Genomic DNA, 11,308 nt, shown 5'->3' with positions numbered 1-11,308 from the left:
AAAAAAAAAAAAAAAAAAAAAGAAGAAGAAGAAAAAGAAGGAAGAAGAAGGAAGAAGGAGGAAGGAGGAAGAAGAAGGAAGAAGAAGGAAGAAGAGGAGGAGGAGGAGGACGGCAGCTCTCTAGTGGGGATGGGCGTGGTTTGGTCCAGTGCATCCCACGGGGGTCCTGCCTTGGTGGTTGTGGAGAGAAAAGTGGCAGCGCCCCAGTCCCTTCTTGAACCAAGCGATCCAACTCACTCTTTTGGGTGTGATCTCCCTGTGCCGGGGGCGTAGCCAAGGTGGGCCGTGCTCTATATCCCAGGCCAGGTCTCATTTCCAGATCTCAGTCCGGTGCCCCGAAATATAAACTCGCAGGCGAGTCCCTCAGAGCAGTTTCAAGCCTCTAGTCTTCCCCTTGGTGATCGAGCTGGAAGCCGCTGCTCCCGTCCCCTCTAGGTGGAGCTGGTGAGCGGGGAGCAGTTTCACCTGGGGTCGCCTGGGACAAGTGCGTCCCTCCTAGGGTTAGCTGGACAACAGGGAACCAGGTCCCTCTGTGTCCCATCGCCCGAAATATAAACTAAGTGGGCGAGTCCCTCAGAGCCATTTCAAGCCTCTCGCCTCTCCCCTGTGTATCCAGCCGTGCCACAAGCACAAAGGCGCATCAGCCACATCCCCTCCAGGTCGAGGTGGCGAGTGGGGAGCAGTTTCCCCCGGGGTCGTTTGGGATGAGTGCGCCCCTCCTAGGGTCAGCTGGACAGCAGGAAAACGGGTTTCTCTGTGTCCCGAGAGGAGGTTTTTCTCTTCTCCAGCGACAGGGACAGTGTCTTGAGTGGTTCCGGCCATTATTTCTTTTTTCCCCTGGACTCACCACAGCTCCCAGAAAAGGGAGATCCCCCCTCCTTCTGTGTCTCTGGTCCCGGCCTGATTTTATATTCCCCAGTTCGCACTCGTGCTATAAGGTTTTCTCAGCTGACTCTGTCTCCTTTTCCTCCCAAACTCCTGGATTCTGTTAGGGTTCCTATAGCTTCAGGCCTTCTCCGTTTGAGAGATGGGGGCGAGTGAGATGTACAGAGCTCCCTACTTCTCCGCCATCTTGCCTCCTCCCGATCTGACATTTTTAAAAAAACATTTATTTTCTGTTTGTTCAGATTGGATAATTTTTATTGTTTTATCTTTGAGTTCACTGAATCTTTTTTCTGTACCCTCCATTCTGCTTATGAGCTTATCCATAGGTTTTAAAATGTTCTCTGTTGTATTTTTCAGTAGTAAAATTTGTATTTGGTTTTTATCTCCTGCTTCTTTGCTGAGACTTTCCATATTTTTCATTTCATTTATAATTGTTGTATTTTTATGATAGCTTCTTTTAAATATTAGTGATTTTAACATCTGTATCATCTTGGTGTTGGTATCAATGGCTTTTTTTCATTAAAATTGAGATTTTCCTATTTCTTGGTATGATGAAGGAGGTTTTATTAAAAGTGGTTATTTTGGATATTATGTTATAAAATTGTAGATCTTATATGAACCTTCTTTTTGGGGTAGATTGTTTTAACATTGCTCTGGTAGTGAAGGATAGATGTCATCTTGTTACTAATAGGTGGGAATAGAAGTTCAGATTTCCCTGTTAGCCTTAACTATCTTCAGAGATAGGGAGAGGCACTTTGTAACTGCTGGATGGGGTATAATTATCGCTCCTCATTTTACTTCTACATTTATCATCGTGACCAGGATACCAGTGCCTCATTCCTGCTCCCCACATGGCCTCCACTAACCCAGTTCTCTCATTCAGAAGTTGAAATATTCTGTGAATTTATTTATTATTTTAAGTTTATTCATTTATCTTGAGAGAGAGCTTGCACATGGAAGCTCAGGGGAAGGGCAGAGAGAACCCCAAGCAGCCTCCACACTGTCAGTGCAGCGCATGATGCAGGGCTTGAACCCATGAACCGTGAGATCATGACCTTACCTGAAATCAAGAGTTGGACGCTTAACCAACTAAACCATCCAGGTGCTCCCAAATATGCTGTGAATTTAAATGAAGGTAGAAAATGTTATTTCTTTTGTTGTAGGAGAATGAGAATAAGCTTCTCAGACTTGCCAGAAATCATGGTGTTATTCCTTATGGAACTGCAAAGATTTGGCTTATTTTAAAAATTTGACTTATTTTTGATATTTTTCCAAATAATCAACAGTAACAAAATTGAGTGACTTTCTTACTATCTGGTAGTTAATTAAGACTTTAATTGAAAGTCAACTAAATTTTCAGTTTTCAATTTAATTTTGTCTCTTGTGTTATATAATTCCAGCTGGCTACAGGTTATCCAATATTATCAGAATCTTTTTTTAGAGAATTTTTAATTCTTTATTTTTTCTTTTATATTATTTGAGTTTTTACACTAAAACTCCTAAGTATCAGTCTTTGAATCAAGATGCTGAAAGAGTCTTAGAGTTGCTGTCTGTTTCTTTCCCTGGCTGTTTTTTGTGGTTCTTATTATCACTATTGTTAGCTATTTTGGGGGAACTACACAGCTATATGGCTCTACTGCTACTACTAACTTAGTAATTTAGGTTCTTATCCTAAAACTTGAAGTGTAAAATAATAGCATTCATTCAATCACAGAACAGTATTTCATAAATACCGTTCATAGGTATTCTGTATTAGAATCACCGAGAACAGTAGTAACTAAACTTTAAGTGTACATGACTAAGCTGGGGGTTCCTCATAAAATGAAGTTTCTGATTCTGAGGTAGGGCCTGAGATTCTGAATTTCTACTAAGTTTCCAGATGATGTTCATGTTGGTTTATGGATTTCATTTTGAATTTCAAATACTGAGGTTACTTGTTAAAGTATCAGTCACATGTTCCATCCCAAGTCCATGGAGTCACAATTTGTGTACTTTGAATGTAAAAACATGCATTTTAATGAGATGTTTATTTATACTAAAGATTAAAAATTATTGCTATAAATTTAGTAGCTGTTAACTATGGTTGTGCATCAAAACTACCCAGAAAGAGTTTTATTTTTTTTTATTTTTTTATTTTTTAAATATTTTATTTTTTTTCTAGGAGAGAGAGAGACAGCATGAGCAGGGGATGGTCAGAGAGAGAGGGAGTGACAGACTCTGAAACAGGCTCCAGGCTCTGAGCNGGAGGGTCAGAGAGAGAGGGAGTCACAGACTCTGAAACAGGCTCCAGGCTCTGAGCTGGCAGTCAGCACAGAGCCCGACGCGGGGCTTGAACCCACGAACCGCGAGATCATGACCTGAGCGAAAGTCGGACGCTTAACCGACTAAGCCACCGGGCGCCCCAAAACTACCCAGAAAGAGTTTTAAAACCCTATTGCTAAATTTACTTCAGAACTGCTGAACTTTCCTCTCTAGCATGGTATTTCTAATATGCAGAATACACCTGATTCTGAGTATAACCAGGTTGTAAATCATGATTATAAATATTATAGAAGGGACTGGAGCCAGGGTTATCATGCCTGATAGTAGAGGTTTTACCTAGAATCTGGATAAAAAATAAGACTAAAATTGAACTATGTTAGTCCTTAGGGGGGATAAGTTTCAAACTTGAAGTCTTCCATTCAGTTTCATACAGCAAAGTCTCTATAATTTTAAACCATTTACTTTTTTAAAATATATTTTCGGCTTCTGTTGACCGTGTTTCTCAAATTAGGATCTATAGGCATAGTCTTGGAGTTATGAATTTTCCACTGTAATTTCAGAGTATAGTATTTTTATTTCTATAAACACATTAATGGAATGATTCTGAGTGATTTGAACAAACCATTTTATGCAAAAATACTGTCACACAGTTCTAATATGTGAGATTAAATTTGCATTTACGGTTATGTTGGCACCAAATAGTGTTATTTTAATTGTATGGATTAATAAAATAATAGAAGTTATCTATGCACATGTATTATGTATTTATGCAAAATGATTATAAAACTATGTGATGTTGCACTATGTAATAGAGTTAAAAACTTTTAAAGTATAGACAAGTGGTAGAAGAAATACACGGAATAAATATATACCAAATTCAAAAGAACCTGTGTAGTCAGAAACATATCCATATCGTGAGGTTGTTTCCTAAAAAAAAAAATCCGTCACATAGACTAATGTCATTAATTTTAAATCTAGATGTAGTTTTATTTGTATTTATTTTGTATTTTTCTATGTGTATAAAAGCTAAAGGATCAGAACTTTATATATTTATATGTAAGTTAAAGAATTCATAAAAGTAAGTAAAAAGTGAGGTTAAGCAAAAAACTTTAAAGGTCTGTGCATACTTCAGGCTTTGAAAATTGATTTTATTAATTATTGTTATGTAACATATATCAAAATATAGAGTACTTTATATTCAATATAGTGGCCCAATTTACTTATTTGTTTATTTATTTACTTTTCTAATTTTGGCATCATCTTTAATTTTTAATTTTTTTAATATACCTTATTGTCAAGATGGCTAACATAGAATGTATACAGTGCCCTTGGTTTTGGGGGTAGATTCCTGTCATTCATTGCTTACATACAACACCCAGTGCTCATCCCTATAAGTGCCTTTCTCAATGCCAATCACCCATTTTCCCCTCTCCCCCTTCTCTCTATCTACACTCAGTTTGTTCTCTCTATTTAAGAGTCTCTTATACTCTGCCTCCCTCTCTGTTGGAAACTCTTTTTCCCCTTTCCTTCCCCCATGGTCTTCTGTTAAATTTCTCAAGTTCCACGTATGAGTGAAAACATATGGTATCTGTCTTTCTCTGCCTGACTTATTTCACTTAGCATAATACCCTCCAGTTCCATTCACATTGCTGCAAATGGCAGGATTTCATTTTTTTCTCATTGCCAAGTAGTATTCCATTGTATATATAAATGGCACCTTCTTTATCCATTTATCAATTGATGGACATTTAGTCTGTTTCCATAACTTGGTTATTGTTGAAAGCACTGCTATAAACATTGGGGTACACGAGCCCCTATGAATCAGCACTCCTGTATCCGTGAGATAAATTCCTAGTAGTGCTATTGCTGGGTCATAGGGTGGTTCTATTTTTAATTTTTTGAGGAACCTCCATAGTGTTTTCCAAAGCGGCTGTACACCGTAGCAGTTTGCATTCCCACCAACAGTGCAAGAGGGTTCCCATTTCTCCACATCCTTACCAGCATCTGTTGTTTCCTGAGTTGTTCATTTTAGCCACTCTGATCAGTGTGCGAGGGTATCTCAGTGTTGTTTTGATTTGTATTTCCCTGTTGATGACTGACATTGAGCATCTTTTCATCTGTCTGTTGGACATCTGGATGTCTTCTTTGGAAAAGTGTCTATTCATGTCTTCTGCCAGTGCTTTTTATAAAGAATTATTTAGTGGAATTTGAGTTAATGGGTAAGTGGATGGAAGGCTAACAATGTCTTGGATGATTTACTACAGAGAATGATAGTAAATATGGATATAGAAACAAGATTATTTTTCCAGGGTTCCTACATAATATAAAATGTTTAATCTTGCAGGTAATGATGGTGGAAATACATTACAACTGAAAGTGTAACTATTAAATGCAATAAATGAAATTCAGTAAGGTATTGATTAGTCACTTATTAGGGTTATGAAATATACAGCATAAGTGTAATCATGCGCTCTCCCCCATGTCAAGCATCTTAAGTAAATCACATTACTCTTTTTTGTTGGGTTCAAATAAAGTCTGGGAATCTTTTTTAAAAATTAGTTGTTTAACCACTACCCAGCAGGTGGACATGAGACATAAGATGAAACCCTTATGTCATTAAAGGTCTAGTTTCTTGTCAATAAGAATGAGGGAAAAAGTAATATTGGTTCAATGAATAGTTCTAATCCTGTTTGGGTCTTTTTCATGTATTCCATTGTTCTTGTACTGTAAAGTTTCTCTATACTGGAATTCTGCCACTTGCTTCAGCCCTCATTACTGAAACCTGGCACTTTTAGATTTTTCTTCTTAACCTTGGAAAAAATTATGTCATATTGAAGTTTGTTATTTATCTACTAGAACTCCTAAATTTTGTTACTTTTGTGAAATTAGTGGTTTTTCTACTCTCTGTGATTCAGAAAGGCTGACCTTAAATCCTCTTTAAAATGAGTTTCCTTTTAACACTTACACTGAATTGAAAATAGATCCTTNTGAGCACTGAGGGTTATGTGGAAACTAATTTGACAATAAACTATTTGTAAAAAAAAAAAAAAAGGAAAATAGATCCTTCATTGCCTAGAAACATGATCATCATATTATTTCCTGTGGAACATTATTAAATATCCCATGACAATAGCACTTCTAGACTTTAGGTTTTAATCATAATTGTCCAATATCATATAGGTTACACTTCAATTAATTTGTCAATTAACTGTAAGTACATTTTTGATAGCAGGATTTCTAGTTTTTTTGGATGTAATATACAGGGTGCTTTTAGCAGAATACTTTTGAATACAGTTTGATTTAGAGAGGTAGGCTGTTAAATACTTAAAGGAACCAGACTGAGAATATAAATTCAACAGACTGAATGTTTACTCTTATATAAAAAGAGATATGAGACAAAATTTGGGGGGGAATTTACCAGTCACATTCCTTTTTTTTTTTTTTTTTTTTCTATATTGGTCTGTCTTCCTGGCGTCAGAATTCTGTCCTGCTCTTCTAACAATTTACTGGCTCTCTTTGTGAGTGAATTCTAGGATATATTATGATTCAATAACGAGCTCTGGCAGTGGATAACTGTTAGCTTACCACCCTTGTGATTTTAAGAGTGATTAAGAGACATGAGTAGGCAAAACTAGGAAGAGCGATACAGTCAGTAGAAGACTCTGGTAAATTTCTGTATTTCATTTATAGGAGTCACAGTTGCATTGGCTATAGAACACGTTACCAGAATTGGTCAGATAGCCCATTGTGAAGATAAAGGCAGAGCAACAACGACAAAAACCCCCCAAAGAAATAGTATAGTGTATCTCTGACCTTATAAGTTTTCTTTATACTACTCAAATTCCAACCATCTGAATAAATAGTAAATAATTTATGGTCTTACATTGACAAAGCTACAAATTCTCTGATAACTGAAATTTATGTTTTCTATGTACTTAATTTCTATTTGAAATGAATATTACTGAAGAAAAACAACAAGTGTAGAAATATGTTAATTTGCAATCTGAAAGGAATGTATTTGAATCCCAGTTTTGCCACTTACTAAGTGTCAGTCTTCTGCAAGTAAAAATAAAAATTCATGACCTCAGTTTTCTCTTTGTAAAATAGAAACATTTATCTGTCTTGTAGTGCTCTTTTCCGAATTAGAAATAATATATGTTAATGCCCATGATAGATACTTATTTAATGGTGGTTATTATTATCATTATTATTTTTAATGATGTACTCATTTGTTGTATATCCTGTATCATCTACTAATAACTAAATGCTACTTGAGTGTATAGTAAATTTTATTGTTTATATAGCTGTCACTACTTAACAAGTTTAAGGAAAATATAATGCTTACCAAACATAAAATTTAGATATTTTAATTGTAATTTTCTTTCTTTCAGAATTACTTACTGTCATCTACCTTTCCAGAGTAAATGGCTCTATGTTGGAACAGAAAGAGGAAATACACATATTGTAAATATTGAATCTTTCATTCTTTCTGGATATGTTATCATGTGGAACAAAGCAATTGAGCTGTAAGTTTGAACTTGAATATCACTTTATTTGGCTTCAATATTCATATGGTTATATAAAATATATGTCAAATTACAGAGTTATTTATAGCTAATTTATGATTAATTTGCATGAAAAGTTTAGCTAAAATAATTAGAAACTGTAAAGACTTTTAAAAATAGATATTGTAGTATTAACATATTCTAATTCTAGACTTTCTTAATACTTACGGGTTTCTGAATAATTAAGGTTATATGTGTAAAATTTGATGTTAATATACTAAGACTCATTTGTAAAAGTTATACAGGAAATCATCTCTTTTTTTTTTTATCATTATTCTTAGTATAGCTGCTTCCAATGGGAATGGCAAGTGGATTGTGACCACATTTCATTTTATGTAAAAATAATCATAATCAGTTCACATATTTTTTATTGGTGGTAGCTTCTTCTTCACTTACCTAACATGTTGTGCAGAGTTCTAAGGAGAGTCAATTTATTAATATTTTTCATGTTTTGGCTTATACATCTATTTGGATATGTGTTTAGTGGTAATTACCACTTTAACTTGGGCACTGATATTTAAGTTTATGCACATGTAAAAATGTGAAATTTTCCAAATGTGAAACTTTATGGAATTCCAAGCTATCTTTTGTAGTACATAAATAGATAATTCTCCTGATCACTGTGTTGATCAGAAAAGCAAATTTTCTTTAATAAATGTTGATGTCTCTGCATATTAGGTCCTTAATAAGATATGTTTAACTTGAGGTGGGCTCATTCTCCCTCTTTTATAGATATATTCTAAGTTACATCATTAACTCTCCCAAACTCTGATTAGAACAGGCTATTTTCATGAAGCTTGAGTCTAGTCTTTATAATAAATCTAAATCGACCACTCCATATTTTTAATGTTTAAATGTGCCTGCATATTACTTGATAGGAAAGGTTGTTACTAATTATGATCTTGTTATAGCATTCCTTTTGTATTAAAAGACCTAATGGGTCTTTTCCAATGGTAATTCTTCCTCTCTGATTAGATTAAGAGCTGCTCCGGGGCAGAATCTTTTTTCACTTCTTTCTTTTTCTTCATACATGGCTTATTTTGGTGCTTTCCACAGAGTGGCTACTAAGTGACTGATGACACTATTGAAGAGTTAGTATGACAGTTACACTCTACTATTGACTTACTGGTTTCATTTATAATTAAATTGGTTACTCATATGTATTTTGATGTTCTATGTGTGTATTTTAAAAAACATTTATCCTTTAGTTGACTATGTATTCCAAAAATTATTTACTTTTTAGCTATTTGGGAAAGATTTTCTCATTATAATCTTAGTTCTATAAAAGTGGTAAGTTGGGCTGAACTTAATCTTTGCTTTCATAATATTGTTTTAGGATAATGATAAAAACAAATAAATTCAGAGATTGAATTATAAACTTTTATACAAATTTAACATTAGTACATATAGTAATAGATGTTTCATTTGTGTTCAGTTGAATGCTGCTAATTAAATTTATTATCCAAATATATCAAATATTTCACCACTTACTATTTGGTTTCCATTGTCACATACTTACCAAATACTTTTCATAGTTTATTAGTGACTTCTACTTTACCTATATGTATTTATATAGTCTAACCTTTACGATTTCAAGACTAATGATGAATTTAAGAACTATAAAGAGAGTAAAATTTGGAAGGAACTAAAGTAAAATAAGGCACTTTATTTTTCATAGTATGATCTTAGACATGTGATACAGCATCAGAATAGAATCTACCATTTATATAAATATCTCATCTTTTATACTGTTGTACATGCCTCTGAAAGTGTCCTGAAATATCCTCAAGAAATTATTAGTAGACAACTTTACCTCTTGAATGTTTCTTGGTTTATGTAGACTAAATTTCCAAAAGTGTGTTCCATGGAATTATAGATCCATTATGATATATATAATTTTAAATGGCAACTGCCAGTCTCTTAGAATAGTCTTTTAACTGCTCTCTACCTCTTCAGATACATTAGAAAATATATGTCACTTCCTGTTAATATGCGTCATGTATCTGGGACAAGAATAAAATATATATTTAAAAGAGTCATTTCAGTGATAGAATTTTAGACCCAAGTTTTAACAATACATTTTCTAAGTATAGCAAATGCAGAATTGTCTTTAAGAGATATATGAAATGATTTCTATGTAAGTTCTTACCTGAAGTACTTTTTATTCAATGTTATTTTTTAGTTTTTTTTTTTTTAGTGAAACCTCTTAATTGTAATTATAGTCAGTTCCCATAATATAAATGGTTTGTGTTCCCAAAATGTATGTATTAATTATTTGGAAACTGGAACACATTTTCCATAGAAAGTGATGTTTGTGGACGACTTCATAAAATAGTAGCATAGAACTAAACTGACATTAAAAAACATTCTATGGGAAAATGTATTCCAGGTTAGAGCACAGAAATACATATTTCTGTGGAGCAGGCCTAGCTTTTTAAAAACTATAACCTATTTTTTCTACATAAGATTAAAATTTGAGCATGAAATTCAGAATTAAATCATAAGTGTAAGGCTTGTGTTTTGTTTTTGTCACTCAAACATGGTTATTATGCACTATGATATGCTAGGCACTAGAAACACCTATGAACTGGAAGACATAGTTATTGTCATCTTGGGGCTTTCAGTCTAATAAAGGTGAGATTAATTAAAAAGGCACTTCCAATATATTGGAAATAAAATGTGGCAATTCTGTAAGAAGGACACCTAACATGGCGTCTTAGAGAAGTATTTGTGAAGGAAGTTACATCTATGTTGATACCTGACAGGATGGGAATTTTAGTTGAGTGAAGAACTGGGAGAGAAGGGTGTGAGTATTCCTGAAGGAGGGGATAGAAAGTTTACAGGATGGAATTTGAGAAGGTTTTTGTTCCATACACAGGAATTTTAAGTAGTTTAGTTGGTTGGAATACCTGGGAGAGAGGATAACAAAGGAGAGGTAATCAGGGGATATAATAGGAAAGGCTTTTTAAGCCTGTTTGAGAAGTTTGGACTTCTTCTAAGGCCAAGAGTTGGATTTTGAAGGGCCTGTATACAGAGAATTGACTTGATTAAATATGCATTTAGGAAGACTATTCTGAAGGCAGGTATGAAGAAATGGTTAGAGAAAAAAGACTGTATACTAGGTAATGATTATGGTTGATTTAAGAGTGGAGATAAGTTGCCATAATTAAATGAATAGAAGATAGAAGAGGTCAGACTTGGGTATTATGGGAGTATCTAATAACAATAGAGAAGAATTAAGAGGTGTTAGACTTGAGCAACTGTGTAGATAAGGGTGCTATTTAGTGAAATAAAGGAGGAGATTGAGTAAGTTGGGAGTAAAATAATGAGTTCAGTTTTAGGTAGGTTGAGTCGTATGTGTTTATAAGACATTCAAATGGAATTGGTATGGGAAAATGATAGGAAGTGGGATATATGGATCTGAAGGTAATAAGATTTGAATTTATGGTATTTGAAACCATGAGAAAAGATGAGATTGTGTATGAAGCGTATATAGAAAACAGGTAGCAAACTAGCAGACACTAACCAATTCTGACTCACGGATATGTCTTTTTGGCTACCAGAGTTTTAAATATATTCTGAGTTATTTCTAATAT

At 34.3% G+C, this 11,308-nt stretch overlaps 1 protein-coding gene across 1 annotated transcript in view; it reads left to right on the top strand.

Moving 5' to 3' along the window:
- LOC144242001 (syntaxin-binding protein 5-like) overlaps positions 1 to 11,308 on the top strand; it is a 258,927-nt gene that overhangs the window by 121,489 nt on the left and 126,130 nt on the right. The window contains exon 5 of the mRNA XM_077776752.1: positions 7,539 to 7,673. Coding sequence (XP_077632878.1) covers positions 7,539 to 7,673 — 135 coding nt within the window. The remainder of the gene's footprint in view (positions 1 to 7,538; positions 7,674 to 11,308) is intronic.

The sequence above is a fragment of the Crocuta crocuta genome, unplaced genomic scaffold (genome assembly GCF_008692635.1).
Source record: "Crocuta crocuta isolate KB4526 unplaced genomic scaffold, BGI_CrCroc_1.0 scaffold87, whole genome shotgun sequence".
In the NCBI taxonomy this organism is placed as follows: Eukaryota; Metazoa; Chordata; class Mammalia; order Carnivora; family Hyaenidae; genus Crocuta; species Crocuta crocuta.
The sequence above is the reverse complement of the archived record's forward strand: the minus strand, read 5'-3'. Positions and strand labels throughout refer to the sequence as shown.